Below are 27,380 nucleotides of genomic sequence, written 5' to 3'. Positions count from 1 at the left end.
TTTATGAAAATACAATAAATACAACTACTCCTAAAAGAGACACCAGTGGATACAGTACAAGAGCCAGGATACATCTACATCTGCGAGAACTCAATATCACACAGAGGGGGTAAGATACAAGCCGTGGCCCGGTGGGACCCAAACACCCACCTCACCCCAGAACCCGGAGGGAAGAAAGGAGTCAGTACAGGAAAGGAGTGAAAGCCCAGGACTGCTAAACAACCACCTCTAGAAATACGCACCCAGAGCGCAGACACAAGGTGCATGGGGTGCTAGATATTAGAGAAATGGAAAAGCAAAATCTGTGGGCAGGTCCCCGCAACCGGCGCCCCTGAGACAAAAGAAAAGCGAGTGCTTTTTGCAAGTCTTAAAGAGACAGGGACCCCACAGCTGGACGAAGTCATCCCGGCACACTTAGCCAGCAGCTGGGAATCCCGGGGAACTTAAGGCACCCTAACCACCCGGGCGGCAACGCAGTTCTGAAGCCCCTCACAGCACTAAGCAGCCTGCCAGTCATTCCCCCAACTGGCGCAGACCCTGACACACCAGCCCAGTAGTGGGAGATCGGCAGCATGCATCAGGCACAGCAGTACCAGAGGGGACTGGGAGTGGCACGCATGCACTGGCAGCGCCAGAGGGAACTGGGAATGGCATGCGCGAGCCTGCCGCGGCGGTGACTGAGCAGCCCAGGAGCTGCCCACCTGCGCCGACTCTAGCGGCGCCAGAGGGGCCTGGGAGAGGCCCATGCGCACCTGCAGTAGTGCAGAGGGAGCAGCCACGCACCCAGCAGCTGACCGGAATCACAGCCCGACGCACAACCGCCTGGGCCAGACCCAAAGGCCGCTGCCAGCACACAGCTGCCTGGCAGGGGTGCTGCTATCGCGGAGGAGTGCACCTGGTGACCCTGCCACTCCACGCAGGGCTCTGTGATGCTCTGACGAAGACCCCGCCCGCAGCACTTCAGGGGATTAACCTGGTGGCTGCTCTGGGACTGCGGGTAACTGACACAGGCAGCACAGAATGGCAAGGTGTCCAGCAAGCAGGAAAGGACTTTCTTCTCCCAGCAGACACACCCGCAATCTGTCTACAGCCATCGCTATCACCATGAAAAGGCAGAAAAATTTAGTCCAGTCCAAAATAATCCAGACAACCCCTGAGAGAGGATCTGCACAGACAGACCTAACCAGTCTCCCTGAAAAAGAATTCAAAATAAAAATCATAAAAACGCTGATGGATCTACAGACAAATATGCAAGAGCTAAAGGAGTACAGAGGGAGACTACAGAAATAAAACAATCTTTGAAAGGACTTAAAAGCAGAATGGACGGGATGCAAGACTCCATTAATGGAATAGAAACCAGAGAACAGGAACGCATAGAAGCTGACGCAGAGAGAGATAAAAGGATCTCCAGAAATGAAATAATACAAAGAGAACTGTGTGACCAATCCAAAAGGAACAATATCTGCATTATAGGGATACCAGAAGAAGAAGAGAGAGGAAAAAGGGATAGAAAGTGTCTTTGAAGAAATAATTGCTGAGAACTTCCCCAAACTGGGGGAGGAAATAGTTGCTCAGACCACTGAAGCACACAGAACTCCCGACAGAAGGAACCCAAAGAGGACAACAGCAAGACACATAATAATTAAAATGGCAAAGATCAAGGACAAGGACAGAGTTTTAAAGGCAGCCAGAGAGAGAAAAAAGGTTACCTACAAAAGAAAACCCATCAGGTTATCATCAGACTTCTCAACAGAAACCTTACAGGCCAGAAGAGAATGGCATGATATATTTAATTCAATGAAACAGAAGGGCCTTGAACCAAGGACACTGTATCCAGCATGATTATCATTTAAACATGAAGGAGGGATTAAAAAATCCCCAGACAAGCAAAAGGTCACGAAATTTGCGTCCCACAAACCACCTCTACAGGGTATTTTAGAAGGACTGCTCTAGATGGGAGCACTCCTAAAAAGAGCACAAAACAAAACACCCAACATATGAAGAATGGAGGAGGAATAAGAAGGGATAGAAATTAAGAATCATGAGACAGTGTTTATAATAGCTCAATAAGCAAGTTAGACAGTAATGTAGTAAAGAAGCTAACCTTGAACCTTTGGTAACCACAAACTTAAAGCCTGCAATGGCAATAAGTACATATCTTTCTATTATCACCCTAAATGCAAATGGACTGAATGCACCAATCAAAAGACACAGAGTAACAGAATGGATAAAAAAGCAAGACCCATCCATACGCTGCTTACAAGAGACTCACCTCAAACCCAAAGACATGCACAGATTAAAAGTCAAGGAATGGAGAAAGATATTTCATGCAAACAACAGAGAGAAAAAAGCAGGAGTTGCAATACTAGTATCCGACAAAACATAGACTTCAAGATAAAGAAAGTAACAAGAGATATAGAATGACATTACATAATGATAAGGGCTCAGTCCAACAGGAGGATATAACCATTAGCACCCAATACAGGAGCACCAACATATGTGAAACAAATACTAACAGAATAAAAGGAGGAAATAGAATGGAATGCATTCATTTTGGAAGACTTCAACACACCACCCACTCCAAAACGACAGATCCACCAGACAAAAAATAAGTAAGGACACAGAGGCACTGAACAACACACTAGAACAGATGGACCTAATAGACATCTATAGAACTCTACAGCCAAAATCAACAGGATACACATTCTTCTCAAGTGCACATGGAATATTCTCCAGAATAGACCCCATACTAGGCCACAAAAAGAGCCTCAGTATATTCCAAAAGACTGAAATCCTACTAACCAACTTTTCAGACCACAAAGGTATAAAACTAGAAATAAATTGTACAAAGAAAGCAAAAAGGCTCACAAACACATGGAGGCTTAACAACATGCTCCTAAATAATCAATGGATCAACAACCAAATTAAAATGGAGATCCAGCAATATATGAAAACAAATGACAACAACAACACAGCCCCAACCTCTGTGGGACACAGTGAAAGCAGTCTTAAGAGGAAAGTATACAGCAATCCAGGCACATTTAAAGAAGGAAGAACAATCCCAAATGAATAGTCTAATGTCACAATTATCAAAATTGGAAAAAGGAGAACAAATGAGGCGTAAAGACAGAAGGAGGGACACAATAAATTTCAGAGAAGAAATAAATAAAATTGAGAAGAATAAAACAATAGAAAAAATCAATGAAACCAAGAGCTGGTTCTCTGAGAAAATAAACAAAATAGACAAGCCCCTAGCCAAACTTATTAAGAGAAAAAGATAATCAACACACATCAACAGAATCAGAAATGAGAAAGGAAAAATCACAATGGACCCCACAGATATACAAAGATTTATTAGAGAATACTATGAAAGCTGGAAAACCTAGGAGAAATGGACAACTTCTTAGAAAAATACAACATTCCAAGACTGACCAAGAAAGAAACAGAAAATCTAAACAAACTAATTACAAGCAAAGAAATTAAAGAGGTAATAAAAAAACTACCCAAGAACAAAACCCCTGGACCAGATGGATTTACCTCGGAATTTTATCAGACATACAGAGAAGATATAATACCCATTCTTCTTAAAGTTTTCCAAAAAATAGAAGAGGAGGGAATACTCCCAAACTCATTCTATGAAGCCAACATCACCCTAATACCAAAACCAAGTAAAGACCCCACCAAGAAAGAAAATTACAGACCAATATCCCTGATGAACATAGATGCAAAAATACTCAACAAAATATCAGCAAACCTAATTAAAAAATACATCAAAAGAATCATACACCATGACCAAGTAGGATTTATCCCAGAGATGCAAGGATGGTACAACATTTGAAAATCCATAAACATCATCCACCACATCAACAAATAGAAGGACAGAAACCACATGATTATCTCCATAGATGCTGAAAAAGCATTTGACAAAATTCAACATCCACTCATGATAAAAACTCTCAACAAAATGGGCATAGAGGGAAAGTACCTCAACGAACATAATAAAGGCCATATATGATAAACCCACAGCTAACATCATAGTGAACAGTGAGAAGCTGAAAGCTTTTCCTCTGAGATCGGGAACAAGACAGAGATGCCCACTCTCCCCACTGTTATTTAACATAGTATTGAAGGTCCTAGCCACGGCAATTAGACAAAACAAAGAAATAAAGGAATTCAGATTGGTAAAGAAGAAGTTAAACTGTCAATATTTGCAGATGACATGATACTGTACATAAAAAACCCTAAAGACTCCACTCCAAAACTACTAGAACTAATATTGGAATTCAGCGAAGTTGCAGGATAGAAAATTAACACACAGAAATCTGTGGCTTTCCTATACACTAACCATGAACTAACAGAAAGAGAAATCAGGAAAACAATTCCATTCACAATAGCATCAAAAAGAATAAAACACCTAGGAATAAACCTAACCAAGGAAGTGAAAGACCTATACCCTAAAAACTACAAGACACTCTTAAGAGAAATTAAGGGGGACACTAACAAATGGAAACTCATCCCATGCTCCTGGCTAGGAAGAATTAATATCACCAAAATGGCCATCCTGCCCAAAGCAATATACAGATTCGATGCAATCCCTATCAAATTACCAACAGCATTCTTCAATGAACTGGAACAAATAGTTCAAAAATTCATATGGAACTACCAAAGACCCCGAATAGCCAAAGCAATCCTGAGAAGGAAGAATAAAGTTGGGGGGATCTCACTCCCCAACTTCAAGCTCTATTACAAAGCCACAGTAATCAAGACAATTTGGTACTGGCACAAGAACAGAGCCACAGACCAGTGGAACAGAATATAGACTCCAGAAATTAACCCAAACATATATGGTCAATTAATATACGATAAAGGAGCCATGGACATACAATGGGGAAATGACAGTCTCTTCAACAGATGGTCCTGGCAAAACTGGACAGCTACATGTAAGGTAATGAAACTGGATCACTGTCTAACCTCATATACAAAAGTAAATTCGAAATGGATCAAAGACCTGAATGTAAGTCATGAAACCATAAAACTCTTAGAAAAAAACACAGGCAAAAATCTCTTGGACATAAACATGAGTGACTTCTTCATGAACATATCTCCCTGGGCAAGGATAACAAGAGCAAAAATGAACAGGTGGGACTATATGAAGCTAAAAAGCTTCTGTACAGCAATGGACATCATCAATAGAACAAAAAGGTATCCTACAGTATGGGAGATTATATTCATAAATGATAGATCCGATAAAGGGTTGACATCCAAAATATCTAAAGAGCTCACACACCTCAACAAACAAAAAGCAAATAATCCAATTAAAAAATGGCAGAGGAGCTGAGCAGACAGTTCTCCAAAGAAGAAATTCAGATGGCCAACAGGCACCGGAAAAGATGCTCCACATCATTAGTTATCAGAGAAATGCAAATTAAAACCATAATGAGATATCACCTCACACCAGTAAGGATCGCCACCATCCAAACAACAAGCAACAACAAATGTTGGCAAGGTTGTGGAGAAAGGGGAACCCTCCTACACTGTTGGTGGGAATGTAAATTAGTTCAACCATTGTGGAAGCAGTATGGAGGTTCCTCAAAATGCTTAAAATAGAAATACCATTTGACCCAGGAATTCTACTTCCAGGAATTTACCCTAAGAATGCAGCAGCCCAGTTTGAAAAAGACATATGCACCCCTATGTTTATCGCAGCACTATTTATAATAGCCAAGAAATGGAAGCAACCTAGGCGTCCATCAGTAGATGAATGGATAAAGATGTGGTACATATACACAATGGAATATTATTCAGCCATAAGAAGAAAACAAATCCTACCATTTGCAACAACATGGATGAAGCTAGAGGGTATTATACTCAGTGAAATAAGCCAGGCTGAGAAAGACAAGTACCAAATGATTTCACTAACATGTGGAGTATAAGAACAAAGAAAAATTGAAGGAACAGAATAGTAGCAGAATCACAGAACCCATGAATGGACTAACAGTTACCAAAGGGAAAGGGACTGGGGAGGATGGGTGGGAAGGGTAGGATAAGGGCAGGGAAAAAGAAAGGGGGCATTACAGTTAGCATGTATAATGTGGGGGTGGGTACGGGGTGGGCTCTACAACACAGAGAAGACAAGTAGTGATTTTACAGCATCTTACTACACTGATGGACAGTGACTGTGAAGGGGTATGTTGGGGGGACTTGGTAACAGGGGAGCCTAGTAAACATAATGTTCTTCATGTAACTGTAGATTAATGATACCAAAATTTAAAAAAGTACAAAGAAACAGACAAAACTAAATTTAATAATATACTTTATTGAGCTCAGTTAATCTGAAATATATCATTTCAACATGGCATTCATTAAAAATGTTAATGAGGTAAAAAAAAAGGTTAAGTCACTAATGGTCACTTGAATTCTGACTCAGGGCAACATTCTTTCTAGTAACCTTGCTTTCTAGACATTATGTCACTGGATTCTCAGAAAAATATATAAGCTAGATTATTATTTATTATCCTCATCAGAGGTGAGACAACACCACACAGGCATATGAGGAAGGTTAATTTGTTACATTAATTCTCTCATTACAAAATTATATATATAATTACATAATTAGCTATTATGCCTGTGTCATGACCAGATGCATTAACCAAATGAAATAACAATAAAGTCTAAAAGAGGAAGTACACTGCTAAGCTATTTTTAAAGTAACTCCTAGAAAGAGTTAATTATGGAATAGTCAAGCTAGATTTATTAATCAGAAAATTTTTTGAAATCCCTATTTTTTCTTAGATAAAATAAAGCCTTGAATTACTCAGTAAGAAATAACAAGTTCTATACAACCTACACACGGAGGGTACACCTTATCGCAGTGTCTGATGACTCCAACCTAAGTCATAACTTTTCAATATAATTTTCTCCATTAAATTAAATTTAGGATCTTCTAGTAAATTCATATATTCTCTGACTTAAAAACTCATAACTGCTGATTACTATATCATAAAATATATAATGTGCTGTGAAATTTAAATAACCAGCCATATTAATATTTTTTGCTAGTTGATATTTATATGAAATATCATAACTGAACTGAACACTTAGGAAGTAATAATCATGTATAAGAAACTGTTAGACACATCCAGGCTCAGATTCTTTCAGAATGGTTATTACGCATTTTAGAAAATTAAATAAACTGTAAAACTAGCCTGCATTCTGATGTAATTAAATGTTATTAACTATAGAATAATTTTTCATAGTAAAAGATACCAAGCAGCTGAGGAGTCAGGAAATCTCAACTATAAAATTTATTCTCTGAAGTTCAAAAGAAATAATGTAATTTCCTTGTACCTACATTTGTTAACTTTTAAATAAAATAGAGAAGCCTTTGCACCTGGTTCTTTCTATATATACATATATATCACATTAGAGAGAGGCATACAGAACAGTGTGAGAATCAAGTGCCATCCAAAGTGGATATGTGCGGAGTGCCGACATTCAAAAGAAGCATATTTGGATTAATAAGTTGTTTGAATATTAAAACAAAATACAAAAATATAAATTTCATTGTTTGATTCTGTGATATTTTTCCAGTATTATTTTCAAGTATTTGATCTGCTAAAGACTGTTACTCAAGAAATTACATCATAAAAAGCACAAACTTTAATGAAAAACAGGGTATTACCTTTATATAAGTAACATGAAGAGCAATGAAGTCAGACAAATTTATTCTTTCTCTATTTTTTTGAATCAGGGGAATCAGACTGGGGAGGAGAAAAAAAAAAAGACTCACCTTTGCCTGCAGGTTGAGGTACTGCAAATCCAGGCAATAAAAAGGGTGCCCCCGTCGTAATACCAGCTGGTTTTAGTTCATTGACACCGTATGTTGTTAGGGAAGTTATCAGATTAACCAGATCTTTCAAGGCATCTTTGGATTCTGCCTCTTTTGCTTGTTCCAATCTAGGAAAAGTATGATTCAGCAAAAATGTTTTCTTTTTGTTGTACTCTCAAATTTAATGCAGAAAGAAATTTTCAATTTTTATATGCAATAATAAATGTATAAAGTACTCCATTTCTTCTCCTATTGTTAAAAAAATCTACAAATTTTATTATAAGCCATTATGGTATATTTGAAAGAATATTACACCAACAGTCAGAAGACATGTTATAAATGTTGATTTTCCTGCTAGCAGTGACATTTTACATAAATCACTAATCTTTGGTAGAAGTGTCTATAAAATTAAAATATTTAAATAGCTTTTAAGTTCCTGAAAGCCCTAAGGTTATATAAAACTTCAGTTTTCAACCAAAAAGCTTACTAATCACTTCTATTTTCTCTGTTAATAGTTTTTAAAAATGATTTCCTTGATAAGAGTTCTAAGACTTTCTCTGTATTTCACTAATTCAGGTACTCTCACTAGAGTACATTTAAATAAAGTTCTGAGGGTCTAACAATTTCTGAAAAAATCTTAATTCCTTTAAAAGAAAACTTCAGTCACTATGGGATTATCTTTTGACTGTGGCTTTACTGAGAACACAAAATGGGGTACAAAACTATCTCTTTTAAATAATAAGATTTATTGAGGCTTCCCCCCATCAGCACTAATTATTCTTATTAAAATAAACCTGGAGAATGCACAAAAGTAGAAAAGAAAATATATGCTTAACCTCAAACCTCTTGGACACTTTTAATATCCTGACATTTTTTAAATTTCTCTTTTTCTAATGTGGTATGTTTTATTTTAGTAAGTTATTTTCACATCATAGACAGAATTCTGTAACCTATTTTGTTCACCTACCAGTGTTATACACATGCTTCTCCGTTAGTATAAGCTCTCCATAGATGTTTACAATGGCCATGGAGAGCCATCCACTGATTTGGGCCAGAGGGAGGTAGGACAGCTATTATAAAGGAGCACTAACACACATAAAATTTTGTCTATATTTATAATTACATATTTAGAATCACTAACCATAGGTGAAATTATTGTTTCTAACAGTATCAACATTTTTGAGGCTCTTAATAGTATTTGGTCAACCTGCCTTCTCAAAGGATTACACCAATTACTAGGATTATACCTAGTAATGTGAAATAGTTATTTCATCAACTTTCATGTCCTCATTTGTAGGCTACAGTACATATGTGAAATTACATTCTTGGGGGTTGCCTAATAGTAACTAATGGCAACTACATTAACTAGTGTTAGGAATAAGTTTACAAAATAATAGTTTACAATAGATTAAATGATCTATAAATAACCAATGGCCCAGGAACAATTAGTGAGGCATGAGTATCTTCTTCCTAGTAGATTTGTAACCAGCCATTTTCCCAGGATATACACGGAACTTTTGGCATGAAAAAGGAGGCTAAGGAAACATTTTAGATTGACTAATTTGTTTTATATATACAATCTGTATAATTATTCTTGCTATTAACTATATTAATAACAACACTGAAATTACTAATTACTAAAAAGAAAAATATAATTAAGAAGAGTTTATGTTTAGGTAGATGTTAATTAGTTCATCTAAACTCCTCTCCCTCAGCTACAAAAGAGCAGATTTATTCTTCACATCTAACACCGATTCCACCATGTCTAAGTCTGTATTTGCCAATTTAATTCTAAATTCACTTTATGTATTCTGCTGACAGAAAAGGAATAAAAGTAACTGACTAAAGCCAAGAAAATAAAGTATACATGACTGATTCTTTCCTATAACCCTAAACCATATTGCTTCCTTTGATGAAAAAGATTGAGAAGACATTTAAAATATATTCTTAACCTGTGAGGTTTTACCTAAGCAAGAGATCACAAAGGAAATTATATCCTTGCCATATTCGAAAATCATCCAAAAGAGTTTGGGAGACATCACTGGAATCTTTGAGGAAACAAGAAAGCCCAGCAAACATTTCAACAATTTCTAGGGGAGACAGGTCATCTGATTGCTGCATATTCTGAACACATGTAGATAAACATTCTTTTTCTGTAAGAAAAAATAATTAAATATATACTCTATCAATTGCTTAAGAAAATTTTCTTTACTCTTAACTGGTATGTAATGACACATTAAATAAAACATTTATATCTTAGTGTATCTATAAAATACTGTAAGATAAATGTTACACTTTCTAAAAGTAAATGTAACATTCAACTCATTAGGAAAGCTCTGCCTCTAAGTAGTAAACAAAGGGTAATATAAGAAGTATTGAAAAATAATTGACGTTTATTATAGTTTTTACATCATGTTTGGATGTTATATTATTAAACAAAATTATTTCCTACTGCCAAATGACTTTCTTGTTTTTTATATTAATATAGTAAAAAGATGGGGAAAAAAACTATCTCCTAAGTTTAGGAAGAAAAATCCAGTCATTAGTTAAAAGTACAAATTAAGAGTGAATAGAGAACAGTGAGATACAAAAATACTTCAGGAAATAAAATTTTAAAAGTTATGTTTGTACTCACTATTAAAACACAGTTGAACCCCATCATTGACTTTGGAGATTGGAGGCATTTCTGAGAAGACTTTCCCTCTCGTATCTTAAATATAATTTGCCCTAAAGAAACCCAGTATCACATAACAAAAGCTAGAAGGATTTAACATAGAAATGGAGGCAAGAAACATTTAACGACTAACTGATGTTAGGTAAGTAAGTGAACAAGTAGTTGTATTAAAAATTATTTTGAAAAATTTTCAGATGTGTGTGTATAAAACAAAGTTTCATTATGTGGAAGTTTCATATATATAAACAGAATTCAGGATTACTATGTGTAACATTCACATGCATACATCACACACACACACATAATGAATAGAGTTTTTGAGATGCTATAACTGTCTCCTACTTAGACATTTTAAAGAATAGTTGATACTCACACATAATTTAAACAGAATGGACCATTTCTCCTTAGTACTGATAAAAATCCACCTAATTTCATTTATGCTGCATTGGACAGATTATTATTTGTCTACTAATGAAATATTTTCAGAAAGACTTCTAAGTAAAACATCTCAAAAAAGAAACTTTTTTGTTTTAGTAAACAAGGAGGGAAGAATAGGCTATGACACAGAACTTATATTATGATTGAACATTTACATGACGAAATTATGCTAACTCATACATATCTACTGTTAGAATATGAGAATTTCTTACATTTCAATTGCCTCACAAATAAAAAAAATTTTTTTTCCTCCTGGCAAATATAGTTTTCAATTTAAAACAATTTTGGAGAACCGGGAGATAAAAATAAATTTGTCATCCTATGAGGAAGAGAAAATGGAAGAAATTTAGAGCACCTAAAATGAATACATAAAGAGATATTTACCATGAATATACTTCACTACATTGACGCTAAGTCCATGCCGGGAGATGGTCATAAGGACTTCTCCAGCACTCTTTCTCCAAGGCAGGTTATAGGGAGGGCACCAAGAGGTTATTGCACTGAATAAAAGCTGGAGATCATCTTTTTGAGCCAGCTCCTCTGCTGGAGAAACAAAACTGCAGAGTTTCACTAAAATCTAAAAAACAAAACAAAACAAAGGTGTATATAAATAAATGAATGGATAGGGAAAGGGAGGCGCTAACAAAGGACTAGATCTGATTATTAAAAACTGGAAGTTCAGGGTTAATACTGAGTGATATCATTAAAGCCACAGTCATGAGTGATTTAACTTAGGCAGCAATTTAAAAAAACCTCTATAATTTAGAAGTATGTTATGGTTAAACAGTAAACCACCCCTATTTTTATCAGCTTATTTCTTTTTCCAAATGTTCTGCATTTACTATCTACTCTTCATCACGGTACTTTTGCTTACCTTACCCTGAAAGGGCATGAATCAACAGCACCTTTCAAGGTCAACATTTTAGTTTTCTAATTTACTTCTTTAATTCTTGGTTTTTCATTGGTGAAATGTAGTTTTCTTCTCTAAAAAGGGTTGTTTCAGGGAGATGGGAAAGTAAAACCAGTGTTCAAAAGTAAAAGTATTTTCAAATTAGTCCAATTTCTGCTAAGTAGAAGGGAGTGATAAAATCACCTTCATTCAGAAATATCTTTCAGTTATGTTCAGTACCTAAAAATACTCTAAATCCTGGCTTTCAAGAAGATTCAGAACTCCTTAAACTCTGGAATGAGAACTAATTCCTTAACTATGACTTGCAAAATATACATTACACAAGTGCTCACAGCACTAAGAGCCTGCTACTTGGGGAATTCAGCTCTGGCTTCTGTCCTCTATGGCTTTTTTTATTCTTCTCCCAATTCAGTGTCAGGATAAGTTAACTTTTCATCTCTGCGGTAAATTTCCTCATCTAAATTTTAATATCTATAATTTGAGTAAAATAACTACAATTTATTAAAGTTTTATTCTCTTTTGAAGGAAAAATGCTTCATGAAATTTGAGTATTTCAGTATCTGTGGAGAAACTGCTAAACAGAAAAAGGTATTTGAATATCATGTTTTGCCTGAGAAAGAGATCTTGCTATTCCTAATTTACTTCAATGAAAAATTTACTTAAGTACAAGAGCTTTCTAATTCATAGCTACCAGATATCAGGAAGGAAAAAAAAAAGACTAAGAATTCAGAGAAACAAAGTATTTATAAAATTAGTAAATACAGGCATCCCTCCATTGGCCCCAAAATGCTCAGAGAAACTATTGGATACCAAATGTCCATTAACATGGGTAATGTAAGTGTCTTTTCCCATGTGTCACACGAAACAAAAAGTATTTATGAAAGTAGTCAATTAAAGCAAAATACAGACACACACACATATATATACAAATATATGCTCATAACAGTATAATATTGATTATATGCTTCATTGGTTCTTACACTGCTCTTACACAATTAGAGGAATGGATGTCTTTTCTCTAATTTATAACATAAAAACAAATCCAAAAATAAAATACTTTTTCTAAATCAAATCTTTCTCAAAAATAAACTAGATTTAATTCCTTGAATTTACTGACTCTTACAGTAACTTCTTCTTAATCTTTAAGGGCTAAAGGATTCTTACACATGATCTAGTACTTATACATTTCACACAGTAGAAAGCTGGAGAATCTACATTTCATTCCTTTTTTGTCCATACACTAACCACTTCTATTTTGCCTACATGAAGCAGAACCAACTGCTAGGGTCCCAGGAAACCATCTGTCACATAATATAAACAAAGGGATTCCATCTATCATAAACCCTGTGTATTCTGAAAACAGTGAATAGGTTTGTCTCCATTGGTTTTCTAGACAAAACGATAAAAACAAAGTCCAGTCTGTGATGAGGAACTAAAAAAAGGAAGTGATGCAGTGAAGCAGCTCTGGACGAAGTGGCAGGACACTCGGGTTCTGCTGTGGATGGCAGAACAGCTATCAATTTGCGTAACGTAAATTGGTGAGCTCCATTTAAATTCTTGAGTTCCTTTTGGCCTTAACATTCAATGACTCCAGTGAGCTGAAATGAATCCCACATTAGCGGAAAATCAGCACTCACTGCTTTCAGGTATAGAAAAAATTTTTTTTAGTTTTTGAAGAAATCTCTGCTATACTTACTAGTATTCAGTATGTAAAATTCACTTCCATTTATTGCCTGAGACACTAATTAGTTTTTTTTAGAAGGGCTTTATTGAAATGGAGCTCCTAGTCTAATTAGACTAACCCACTACACATCAGCAATGCCTTGAAGCAGCGTTAATTCCTATGTGGTTTTTTTCCTTTATTTATTCCCATTGCTTTTCTCTCCCAGTGTAACTCCTGCGTCAGATAAAACTGAGTTCTAATCCTACTGCTGCCATTTATTTGCTCACATCACCGTTTTGGGCAGAAACAAAAGCTCTAAAGTCATGAGATGTCTTGCAAATTATATGAGGTAATATGTTAGCCACCAACACCAATGCATCGAATAAATTGAGTATTCAATAAATATTTGTTGAATTGGTATTTTAGTCCTATCTTTTCCTTTCTAAAACTGACATAATTTCTCTCTCCCCTGTCCTTTCACTGCTAGCACCACTACAAAGCTGGGTCATTCCTGTAGTAAAGATCCCAGTAATGAGGTGCAAAGGTCATCTGCACCAGCCTCTACAAGCTGGCCCCAAGTCTACCACAAATCCAGTGGTCGGTGGCTCCTCCCCATGCCCCCCACCTCGCCAACCAGCCTTCTCTCTTCTTCCTACTGTCACTGACAGGTTGTGGTAATGGCAGCCATCAGAGGGACCTTAATTTCAGGTTTACTACATCCTAAGCAGAGAAACACAGCTTTGTGCATTATTTCATTTGATCCTCACAAAAACCCTTTAGGTAGGTATCATTATGCTCATTTAGAGGTAAGACATCTACATCTTAGGTTAAGTAATTGCACAGAACTGGATTCAAACAGGTGCAGGGTTTTTTTTTTATTGAGGTAAAAACATGTAACATAAAATTTACTCACTTAATCATTCTGAAGTATAGATACAGTTGTGTTAGCTATCTGCACTTTGTTAAGCGACATACCTCTGGAACATTTTCATCTTGCAAAACTGAAACTCTACACCCACTGTACAACTCCTCATTTCCCCCACTCCCGACCCCTGACAACTGTCATTCTACTTTCTAAGAGTTTGATCTTTGGAGACATGTAATATATTGGAAACATACAGTATTTGTCTTTTTTTTGTGTCAAACTTTTTGAAAGCACTTTTTAGTCCCACGGACAGACTATGTTTTCTAAATGTTTGTAGTTTGCTTGTTTTGAAAAATTTCTCCCAAGAAAGGATATCAATATGATGACAGTATTTCCAGGCTGGCTAACAATAACATAGGTCTAGTTGAGCCTCTGTGAAGCACTGATGCCATTTAAAGAAGAGTGACAACAGGGGAAAAGATTTTACAGGCAGGGAGCAGAGGTGGCAGCGTACACCAAAACAAACTTTACAAAGAAATATTTATAGGCTAAGGACTTCCTGTATACAGACAGTAACAAAACAATTCCTTGACATTATTACCCAATTACCCCCTTGAAATATTACCCAAAACTTAATATGATTGTCAATAAAAGTTTTCTTGTTTAGTTCACTTTGGAGATGTTATGTTATTGCTATATCAAAGGTAACTGTAAAGTTGAATCTCTTCAGAGAAACAGACTTATTTCTCACTCAACTATTCCTCAAAAGAAAAGTACAGATTCAAGAAATGTGACAATTATATGAGAAAAATTCAACTTAGTATAAACTGCATGAAATACTATAGGAAATGGAAGCAGGCAGAACATGTACTTAAGGAGTACACCTGGTCCCCTCTAAGTAGAGTGGTATAGACGGCAGGAAACAGCACCTTCCGTACCTGTACAAAAACTTTCTGGAGTAGTCCACGACGTTCTGCTAGAGGTAGCTCATTCTGTGCACCTCCAACTGCCTCAGGCACATGTGGAAGGTCAAAAAACAGATATAGACATTTAACCAGGGTGGAAGGCACTGACATCGTTGTCATGCAGTCCACGGTTTTCTGGAAAACAAACCAATAAATGAGTGAATAAACAGAAAAACCTTACTGTAAGTGGTACAGCTAAGTAAATTCACAAATTTTAAGCCAGAAATCAAATCACTTACTCACAAATTTTAAGCCAGAAAATTGTATGTTAACAAAATACCTCTTTAAATGCCAGAAAACTTCAAAAAAAAAAAAAAAAAAAGGACTCCATGCCAACAAATACTACTTTCCCACTTGGATAAATTTTCTTTAATCAAATATTGAGATGTGCTTGTTATCAGTTAAGGTTTTTATTAGGTTTTCTACTTATTTATTAAGAGGCAGCATGTTTCAAAGAAGATAAGCTATAGGATTTAGAAAAGAGTAACTTAACCATGAACTTGGGCAAAGTTATCACTGGACCTCACTTTCTCTTCTTAGGATTACTATACTCCTTATGATAAATAAAAGGGTTACATAAGATAACAAATTAAAAGAGGTACACTAAATTACATCTAAGTAGTTGCTTTACTATCACTTTCATTCTTATTGTGGATTCTTGGGGCTGGCAGGACACGAGGGATAGAGCCATCACTGACACAAAACATCTCTACATTATTTTCAAAGATTCCCAGAGGAGGACATTGCCAACCTTATGGTGAACACAGCAGTACTGTAAAGAAGTATATTATAATAATTATCAAAATTGCTCTACAGTGCAGTTTGGAATAATAAGTTTTACCATACTAGAGATATCAGGTTGGCATCACCTATAGGTTAGCTTATTAACTTTTTCATCAAGCGTTTCCTGCATGCCTGGCTTGTGTCTGGCAGTGTGCTGGGAGCTGGGCACGCAAAGACAAAGCATCCCTGCACCTCAGAAGGGGTGTCTTACAAGCAGAACCAGGTTCATCAGTAACTACAATTGAATCTCTTAAGGGTAACAGTGATATTACCTACAGGCTAATATAAAAGGGAATGATCTACACTGCCAGGAGTAGAATGGAAAAGTGTAGGAATTAAAATAAGAGGGGAAAGATCATCTGGAAGATAGAAAGGAGGTTAGACCATATGATATAGTATGTTTCAGGAACCTAAGTCCAAAATTGCTGGCTCCTGAAAAGCCACAATAATAATGTCTTATCTTTGACGAGTCTTTATTATGTAACAGGCATAAGGCTAAGCACTTTAAATACATTATCTTCTCTATTTCTCAAACAACCATATGAGGTCATTACTGTATGATCCTTACTTTACAAATGAAGCAACTGAGACACATTGCACACTCTGCCTTTGGTTAGAGGGCTAAGTGGTCCACATGTGTATATGTGCTCAATGACCTATGCCAATGTCTCTCATTCTAGTTTACTTTTAGTTTGCTGGCACTGGAGACACAATGAAGTGTTATAAAGAATAGAACCAGATTTCAGAAAAGTAGCTGGTGGTAGTAGATATCATAAATTAGATATAAAGAGCAGGAAGGCCAGGGTAATTAGGAAACTAAAACAGAAAGCCAAATAATGAGAAGTGGAGCCGAACTAATGCAGTAGCAGGATGATGAGAGGAGAGACTAGAACAATCCCTTGCAAGATGTGGTCCCTTTCTACATACCCAGTATCATTTCCTGTCTCTAATATTAAAAAATCCTCTACTCTTTCCACTTACGATTTATTATTTCTAGTACATCGCATGTTCAGTTTAAATGTTTGCTCATGTCTGAAATTTTTCTTAAATCCTCATCTTTCCTCCTCTGCTTTCCTACAAAACTTCTAACACATTTCTATTTGAATAGCACTACATATACCCCATTATTGCATTTTATAGTATTATCTTCATCCACTTCATCTCTGTCATATACATTCTGATTCAGGACCATGTTTAGTCATTTTTGCATCTCACTGCTGCCAAGAGAAAATGGCATGAAAAAAAAAAAGCTCAAAGCATAACCCTGATTTTTCTTTTAAAGTGTCTCTTTTTCAGCTAAATTATTACTAGTTTTCTCTTCCCATTAACCAAAGTATGATTTTTCATTTTCATCTTATAACTGACAGATTAAAACACAACTTGGTATCCAAACTGGTAGTTGGCAAAATCTGTTATTTGTTTTAAGTTATTAAGTTTCTCCTGATTCTTTTCTTATAGTTTTAGTCTATCCATCTGTGCAAGTTTAAATTAATCCACATTTACTGACTTCCTACTCTGTGTTAGGTAATACGGTAGGACACAGTCTCTGCCCACCACTGAGAAAGAGAAATGTAGCATCTGTAGAAAATGTGAATAAAACTTAGAAATATTCCAGTTAAAAATTATTATTTACATGCTATTCTAAACCAAACCAAATTTTGGTAAAGTAATATAGAGGAATTTAAAACTACCATCAGTGGCAAATGAAATTGGCATTTTAATAGTTATCTGGTATGGTCACAGATATATGGAAATAATGGTCCACCTTAGAATTATTTGAAGGTTACTTAGGGTGCATAAACATCTCCATTTGTCCAGGACTGAGGGACTTCCTGGGATATGGGCTTCTACGCTAAAACTCGGTAAGTCCCAGGTAAGTCAGGACTAGTTGGTCTGATTACTTTTCTGATGTTAAAAACAAAACAAAACAAAACAAAACAAAACAAAACAAAACAAAACACAAAACAAAACAAAACAAGAACAGGAAACAGGCCACTCCAAGGAAGAAAAGTCTACGTGGTACTTTGGGCTAATGACTAGTTTCAGGACACAGTTACTAAGAAATACGCCTTATTTCTGCTGTGACTTGTCACCATATTATGACTGGTACCACAGTCACCTTTGTAAATTCCATTACTAAATGATGTGAGTTGTTTGAAAGCCACTTATAATTTAGACAACAGCCACTCACAAGATTGGTACTCACTTTGATAGGTAAGTTTTACTCTGGATTTTAGAAGGTTAAATAAACTTCCTTCATTCCCTAAAATATTACAGGCCAAAAATCAGGTATCCAAACATCTCATAAATGAGTGCATTCAGCATATATCATGACAGATGTTTAAAGCTGATGGGGTGTATTGAGGTTGGGGAGCAATCTCCAGAATAAATTAAGTGGGAAGGGAATATATATAATCCTGAAGACGGCAAATTTTCTTATTTTCTATGAAAATTAGAAAAATTTAAAGCATTTCCCAAGTCATTTATTCTCATTAGCTAAGCAACCTTAGATGAACCTTAGATGATTCTTCTAATCCAATGTTTCCCTGACATGGGTTACAAAAGTGTAGGGGGCTGAGCCTGATGGAACCAGAGCTCCCAGGCTACTCGCCTGCAGCCACAGTCAGTTCACCTCTCTGCCCAGTGAGCTGTATGAATGGTATATTCTATGTGTGTTATGACATGACAAAGATGGAAACCCCTGCTCTAAGTTAGGCATTTTCTCTTTTGTAAAATGCATAAAGCATTAAGCTCCTCATAGAGATGTTGTGAGAATCATGAAATAATGTGTAAGAAGAATTAGAAAATACCATGATTAACATAAAATATTATTTAGATATGAGGACAAAGTTAACTTCACAATATCCCTAGAGGATAAAAAAAGAGGTTAAATTATCAAATAAGAAAACAAAGAACTCACCTGACCAGAGGATGCTAACAAATTAATTGTCGTCAGAAGCATCCAACCTCTACTGGCTTCTTCACTCTGATTGATTTCTAGGAACTGGACTATGGCCCGACTTGCAGCTTCTATAAAACCAAAGGAAAGCCATTATTTGGGAGGGAAATCATAAATCATACATAAAAATTTCTCCTTAAAACCTACAAAGAAATGATCATTTACTAAGAACATCTTTTATATAAGCACTATCAGATGCTCTATGTAAGACATGTTAAAAAGAGCAATGTCTTAATAGTATACACCTAGACCCTTACAGCATATCATCATATCAACACAAAAATGTAAACACTAACCTACATATTCTAGGGAAAGGCATCTCATGAACTAGTCAAAAACATTCATGGAAAAGGTAAAATTTGAGCTAAACCTGTCTGGAAAACAAATTTATGTTTGTCTGGAAGTGGGAGGAGGAAAGGGCACAGGGATCCCACGAACACAGTATAAAAACAAAAGTATAGCTAGAGGAATGAGCCTAATATGTACAGATCAAGATGAAGAACTGTAATAATGCTGGGTTATATTCTAGAAGAGCTTATATTGAGAATTAGAGTCTAATATCAACAATGATAGAAAACTGATGTCTATTTATGAAGGAAGGTAAGCTAAGGACTGTATCCGACTCCACAAAAGGGAGAAAGTAGAAGATGAAAGGATTATTCTACAACTACTCATTTAGGAGTGATGTATATGCCAACTGGAAGGGCAAAGAGACTGGGGCAGGTAGCAAATTAGGAGGCTACCTCAGTGATACACACATGGGGTGACTTGAGTACCTGACAGTAAGAACAGAGAAACAGTAAGAGAGTCGCTCATGGAACTGCAGTGCTGGAAGAATCTTTAAAGTAAATTTAGTTGGTTATGTTTTTAGAGATAAGGGAAAATGTGTAAATCCCTAACCACAGACTTAATTTCATCAGCACAAAGTTCATCCACTTTTATACTGACAACTAACATACATTAGTGTTGCTGGAAAATAAGACCAATCTGTTCACTCCAAACTAACCTGTTAAGTTACTAATGTACACTTAACACATACCATAAAGATGTAGGAAGTAGAATAAATACAATCTAGACTATCTTAGTGGTATTTGTTTCTTCCATTTAAGTCAATTAAGATAAAGGTGGTTATTAAGTAAAAGAATGCATACAAGACATACATATGGTACTGTGTTGGGCATATTTCATCCTTATATACTTCTGTTTGAAGGAATATTTTAAAAGGAAATTTTTTTCAAGTTATTTTTACCAAATCTTAACTATGTAACAAGTATAGTTTTAAGTACTAGTAGATTTAGCTCACTTTACAAGAACCTTAGGAGTAATTTTCTATTATTATGCCTCCTATAACAATATAAATTGAGAAACAAAGAAGACAATTTGCCTAGAGTCACAAAGTTAGTTAGTGAAAGAACTTATATTCAGCCTCTGTACCCCATAAAGGACAGTGATTTAAAAAATCTTTTTTACTGGAAAAGAGGGAAGCCTGGCTTATTTCTAATATTCAACATCTCATGAGTGTTGAAATTACTATCTTTGTATGTTCACTGATTTGTAATCTCTCACCTCTCTAGAAAATAAACACCATGGGATCAAACTCCTCTGCTTTATTTACCATCTATCTCCATAGTGAAACACATTGCTGGCACTAAGTGAGCACTCAATAAACATCTGTTAAATGAATGAATAAATCAACATAGGAAGATCAAAGAAGGACACACTGAGATCAATTTTCTATGAACATCAACAGGTTTGGATTTACTATGGTTAATAGAGATTTCTGAAAGTTGTGAAAAGGGGAGTGACACAATGAAAGCAATGTTCAAGGCTGATAAAATTGTGAAGGCCTCATTAGAGAGGAAACAGATAAAATAATAAATACCACCAAGAAACCTTCAGCAATTAGTTTGCAACCACTGGTGAAAATTGACCTGCAAATTTTTCTTGCAAGCCTATAATGGACACAGACATTTGCTACATAACGTGAGACTTCTTTCCTTAGAATTAAATGCTCATGTAAGGAAGTCAACTTCTTCACAGTTAGTTAAAATTCTTAAAGGCTGACATGCTATGCTTTCATTTCCTAGGTGTCTTCATGATTAGGCACTTTCGTATTAAATTGTGCATTTCCAATTTCATAACTAAACATTTTTAAAAAAAACAACTTGCAATCTTCAAATCATTTCATAGTTAGGTCAATGTAAAATCCTATTTCATAAAAAAAATTGATTAGTAAATGAACTGGTTAATACCACCTCGGCTGCTCACAGAGGGGGGAAAAATTGAAGAACCAAATCTACTTTAAAGGAAGAAAAAAGCTGTATTTCTGGTACAAAAGCTATAAACCTATGGATCAGATACACATTGGTGAATTTGGATTCCATCAGTTTTATTTAACATAACACTATTAACATTACAAGAAAACTGAACAAAAAAGAAATTGGACCAATATGTATTTTTGCTGCTATTCAGTAAGTTGTCAACTATAAACAATGAACTAATGCTTATTTTAAGAACCAAAACACCAAAACTGTAGTCTTGGCTTCAAACAGTTCTATTTTTTTCATCAATGGAAGGCATTTACACAAACTTGTGGTTTCTTCTGTTTTAGTTGATAGTGAATATCATGGTATTCCTCAAGATAAAAGACAAGTAATAGATTTTTTAAACCCAATGTTCTATTTATTATTAACCATTACAATAGTTTGATGGATTGCTATACTTATTAAATCAGGTCATACATGTGAAAATAAAACTTGTAAAGGATCAAGGCAGCATAATTATTAACAGTATCTCTTTAACAACTCTATCAAAATAATAATGACTACTCTTTTTAGGTAGAGAAGATGTAAATTACATCATCAATAACGCAGTATATTACCTGGCTTTGAGTTATATGCTCACACAGATATAGAGTTTTAGATAAGTGGCTGTGGTTGAATGATATGGGAGCAATCCAAGCTCATTAACAGAATAAACTATTTAGTCAATGAAAAAGTCCTAGTCAAAATAAATACTGTATTGGATCTTTCCATTTCACTAATGTTTAACAATTACAAATACAACTTAAGGTTATGAGAGTTAATGAAAGAAACATTAATATTAACCCATCTTGAGCGTTGCCAATCATATGATTCAAGCTTTAGCTTTCACACTGCATTTCAAAACATTTAGTTAGACTATATATAGAAACAAAGTTAGTAAAGAACATTATTAGCTTAAAGGAGAAACGAATGTATACAATTAAAGAAAACTAATTAAGTTCCAGTGCACTAAACGAATATAAGTGGAGAATACAGGTGAATTCAGTTAGATGGTATTAACAAATCAGAATGTAAGATTTGTTAACAGTAAGTGCAATACAACAATATTTCCTCTGCAGATTCCATACTCAATTTCAAGCTTATGCTTTAGGATGATAATATGAGACACATTTATAGTATTATGCTTCTTCTTTCATAAACAACAAAAGCCCGAGCCCTAAGCCTGTCCCATCCCAAAGGAAAACTTGCACAAGTGAGTCAGAAAAGCAATATTAGAACTCATAGCTCCCATGCTTCTTTCCACTTGGTCATACATAACCACACCTTGGCAATGAAATTACCTGAAGGTGTTGTGGCTTGGAAATCCTTGGAAGGCAGCGGGGCACACTGTTTTTCTGCTTAAAAAAAAAAAAGGCTGTGTTGTCTAACTGGAAATTCATTACATTATACTAACCCCACGACAGATGCCGCACAAGATGCCAAGCATGGTCAGCATGACCCAGCTTCTCCAGCACCAGGCTGCCATCCAAGGGGATCGCACCACTGTGTTTAACAGTGACACCTAGTGTGCAGCAAGGTCAGTAATAGTAAACTGAAGATACTATTTTTATTCAGGTGGGAATTTTTTGCTTCAGTGATGTAAATCAGCCATGTGCTGTCAGAATTAAGCAGATTGCATGGTTGAGCTTAACAAGAAGAAGAGATGGGAAAAAAATCTTGAGCTACACCCTGTACACAATATGGGCACAATATCATGTATTTTCTCAAATTAGTTGAGTGGCAATAGATATTTTGTCTTCCACAGTGTATATTAACTATTTATTTATCAAGGGGAACTATTCTTTACCCCAAATATTCAAGTTTCATAGTTCAGGAACACAGATCAGTAAAAAACTTCCATGGAATGCAACCTAAATAAATTCTTCACATTCTAAAATCACTTTGCATTCTGAAAGATACCAGCCTTGCTCATCTCCTCAAAATCTTTCATGGAATCACAATTTCTGTAGAAATCTGCATATGCCTTCTTTCTTGGTTCAGCCACAGCGAACTTACAGAAAGCTGCAACCCCCAGGGATACAATAAATTCTCTGACAATATGAAACCACAGGCACTTGGCCAGAAGGCCTTGCATCTGAGGTTTCGTCAAAGCACTGGAAGCCATGGTAATTTTTATCCCCGACACCAAAGACCCTCCTAACCTACGAGAAAATGGATGGCGCTTGGGCAGAGCACAGGCATAGAAAAGGCAATATATATTTTTAACAAAAGCCATACAGAGGCAACAACCAAGAGAGAATTACTGGAGACAGAGAAAGAACTAGAACTGGGAAGTTGCCCTAATGTCTTATAAATCAGTCTGTGTATCTAGCCTAAATGTTGATATTCCTTAAAAGTTCCCATTTTCACAAACTTCTGATGGATAGATTTAAAAAGCAGAATTGCAGATAAGCATGTCTTCCTATTGAGATATCTACAATCCATGTTAGAAGTCATCTGAGAAAAAGACTTGACACATAAGTGCTGATTAGGTGACAAACCAAAAAACAAGGATTTCACACCAAATTCAGGAGTCCTGTAAGAATAATCTTATGCTAATACACAACAAATACAGCTAATTTTCATATGAATAATAGGGGATTCTTTTGGAGTAAAATTATGTGCATGTAAATTATAAGAAAATTACTTACAGTGATAGCTTCCTGTAAAATAAAAGGGAGGTAAGGTATTGAAAGCAGCCAAATTCATAGAAGCAGAAAGTAAAATGGTGGCTGTCAACAGCTGGGAGGAGGAAGAAATGGGGAGTTAGCTTGTTTCAATGAATACAAAGTTACAGTTGTGCAGAAGGAAAAAGTTCTAGAGATCTGCTGTGCTTACAGTTAACTATACTGTACACTTAAGAATTTGCCTAGGGTAGGTGCCATGTTATATGTTTTTTAATCAGAATAAAAATCAATCATTTGTGGGGGGTACTTGGTGATGGGGGAGTCTGGTGGACATAGTGTTCCTCATGTGGTTGTGGATTGATGGTACCAAAAAAAAAAAAAATCAATCAGAAAATAAAGATGAGATATATAAGAGGTGAGATGACTAAGGATGTACCTAGATCCTGAAAATCAAAAAAAATTTTTACTAGTAAAGTCAAAAGATAAAAAAAGACTCTGTAAAAGTAGTTGTGATAGCATCACTGACCAAAAGAAACTTCCAATGTTCAAGATTAAAGTAAAAGAAGAGATCACGGATTCCCACAGCCAGGGTTCTTTAAGGCTGACTGAAGAGATAGTCTAAAATTAGGCTGTTTTCTCTTAAACATCAATAAGGCTGGGTTTTTTTCATACTACTCCAATTCTCAAAGAACCAAAATAAAACAGACAACTCCTTTGTCAAAAATCAGTAAAAGTGTATTAGTACCTCATCTAGAAGCACAAGTAGTCTTCTAGGTGACACAGGATGAGCACAAGAGACAATGGAATTAAATAAGTAAATGAACAAGATACTTTCAGATGCTGACAATGCTACAAAGTAAGTGTTCAGTATGACTGAATACTAACTCGTGTGGGGATGGAGTATAAAAGATCTATTTGAGACAGGGTGATTTAAAAAGGTTCCTCTTGTGGAGATACAATCTACACAAATTAAATCTTAATTCAATGGATTCTAAAGTTAATGAATTTGAAAAGTTTAAAATTAAAAATAATATGGAATTACACGATATGAAAAAAATATCTTTAAAATACCTGGGAAGCAAGATGTCACCAATGGAGGAAGGTAGATGAGGGGCACAAGGGTCCCTTTGTACTTACATTTGCACCTTCCTGTGAATCTGTAATTATTTCAAGATGAAAAGTTAAAAAATAAATTGTGCAACTATTATTGTGATTAACAATGAGACATTTTCTACTTCATCTGAGATAACTTTCTTTATGTCTAACAATTGCCTTATGTATGTAAAATCTTAAGGGGAAAAACAAATCTCCAATGTAGAAAAATGTTTTCTACAACCATGCAGATAAGGTATTTAAAAATACAGCAACAGAGAAAGCAAGTATTAATACAGTTCTAGGAATATTTTTATTCTAATATAGCAATATCACTCAAGAAAGAAAATGCAATGACAGAACTCTATGTAACAGAGAAATTTCTCTTCATGTTAACCTGTTTAAAATAGCTAAGAAGGCAAAAAAAAACAAACCTTATACTTAAGACCAGCTTCTCACTTCTTCAAGGGAATTGAACTCAGGAAAATTACAAAGCATGCAGGCCCATTTTGGGTAGAGAAGGGAGAAAACAGGGTAAGAAGTTATCTTAAACTATCTTATCATCTTTCACTGGACTTGCTACAAAGACTGAAATATAATTAAAGCTGTCTCATTTCAAAATCCATACACCAATTCATATAACATACTTCTGAATAAAGGATTTACTTCTAATATTTTAATGGCTGTTGCTCCAAAGACTGGACAATGGGCTCCAATTAAAGATAGAAGGTTGAGCCCATGCATTTATCTCTGCTCTCCCTTGAAGCCCCACTGCTATGGACTGAATTGCGTCCCCCTGTTCCCCACATTCCTATGTTGAAGCCTGACTCCTAATGCAACTTATTTTGGAGGTGAAGCCTTTGGGAGATAATTAGGTTTAGGTGAGGTCATAAGGGTGAGGTCCCCATGGTGAGATTAATGCCCTTTTAAGAAGTGACACCAGAACTCTTTCTCTCCTCCAAGTGAGGCCACACACAGAGAAGGTGCCACCTGCACACCAGGAGGGGAGATCTCACCAGACCGTGATCATTCTGGCACTCTGAGCTTAGACTTTTTCAGGTTCCAGAACTGTGAAGAAAAATTTATGTTATCTAAGCCACTGGTCTACTGTATTTTGTTACAACAGCCAAAGCAAACTAATACACCCACTAAAATAGTTTTAAAAGGCTTTTTTAAAAAGCCTAAACTCATAAGAACAGAGAGAATAGGAAAGATGAAAACAACAAAATTCTGAGTACTAAAATAGCACAGAGATTACTGGTAACTCATTCAGCAAACTCTAGAACCTTAATTTAAATCAGGTCCAATGAAAATGGAAAAGCAAATGAACACCAGAACCTCCAAGAGGCTCAGGAATAGGTGGCACTAGGTACCTTTGGAAGCAGAGGTAAATGTGAGACTGTCGACAGAAGGACTGTGAAAGTACGTTTAAGAGCAGCTAGACCCCCAGGTCCCCACTATTATGTGGGGACAAGACTGGAGGTTTATGCACTGGGAAAAGTGAGAGAGGGTATTTGGCCTGGAGTAGGAGTAAGGGGATGAGGCACAGCTGTGGGCTCACAGAAGTACAAAAGAAACTTATATACTGAGTGATGAGGGTCCTCAGATTATTCCCCTACTTGACTTCCAAAGTGGTGAGAGTCAGGTATGTATCTTCTTAGTTAGCAGAGACTGGCATTCTCTGGAGACTGCGTCCTTCAGGGAAGACAGTCAACAGAAAAGTCCAGTAAGAGCACATTGTGCTGAAGTCTGCAGTTTCAAGCTCAACCCACAATTACAGAGTTACCCAGCAGCTTTCTAAAGCTTCATTCTTACATGGGACAAAAGGCCAATGTGAGGTAATTATCTGACATAAGTGACAGAGACAAAAAAAAAGAAGAAACTAACAAAAAAGGCTACCTGAATGAAACAGACTATTTAGGGAGACAAAAACCCAAAAGAAACCAACACACCTTGGTGACCTACAAAGAGATGAAAGAATAAACCCCAATTAAAAAGTTTAAAGCACTTAAAAATTAAAATTATAATGTCAAAAATTTAAAAAACTCCATAGAAAGGATGATGATAAAAACTGAAGAGCTCTTTGAGCAAGTAGAGTCAAAAACCACAAACAGAAAATAAGAGAGGAAAGAAAAGAAAAATAGAGGAAGTTTCAGGAGTACATTTGCCTAGAAAGAGAAAAAGAGTTGGAGGATAAACAATGCATGAAACTTTCCCCAAATTAAAGGATATTAACTCCAGACTAAAAGAGACCAGTAAGTACTCAGCATAAC

At 35.8% G+C, this 27,380-nt stretch overlaps 2 protein-coding genes across 10 annotated transcripts in view; both read right to left on the bottom strand.

Moving 5' to 3' along the window:
* WDFY3 (WD repeat and FYVE domain containing 3) overlaps positions 1-27,380 on the bottom strand; it is a 281,845-nt gene that overhangs the window by 144,401 nt on the left and 110,064 nt on the right. For 6 of the 9 annotated variants that reach the window (XM_073237349.1, XM_073237354.1, XM_073237353.1 and 3 more), the window contains 6 exons: positions 22,690-22,746; positions 19,047-19,156; positions 15,317-15,478; positions 11,325-11,517; positions 9,795-9,981; positions 7,790-7,956 (listed from right to left, as the gene is read on the bottom strand). In XM_073237349.1, the coding sequence (XP_073093450.1) occupies positions 7,790-7,956; positions 9,795-9,981; positions 11,325-11,517; positions 15,317-15,478; positions 19,047-19,156; positions 22,690-22,746 (876 nt within the window). The remainder of the gene's footprint in view (positions 1-7,789; positions 7,957-9,794; positions 9,982-11,324; positions 11,518-15,316; positions 15,479-19,046; positions 19,157-22,689; positions 22,747-27,380) is intronic. The other 3 variants (XM_073237355.1, XM_073237357.1, XM_073237352.1) reach the window with 2 other exon arrangements.
* LOC108386380 (cytochrome c oxidase subunit 6C-like) lies at positions 22,754-25,146 on the bottom strand. Its single transcript, XM_073237358.1, has one exon. The coding sequence runs from the start codon at positions 23,622-23,624 to the stop codon at positions 23,286-23,288; it is 339 nt and encodes a 112-aa protein (XP_073093459.1). The 5' UTR covers positions 23,625-25,146; the 3' UTR covers positions 22,754-23,285.

The sequence above is a fragment of the Manis javanica genome, chromosome 5 (assembly GCF_040802235.1).
Source record: "Manis javanica isolate MJ-LG chromosome 5, MJ_LKY, whole genome shotgun sequence".
Taxonomy (NCBI): domain Eukaryota; kingdom Metazoa; phylum Chordata; class Mammalia; order Pholidota; family Manidae; genus Manis; species Manis javanica.
Note: the sequence above shows the minus strand (reverse complement) of the source record. Positions and strands in the feature narration are given on the sequence as shown.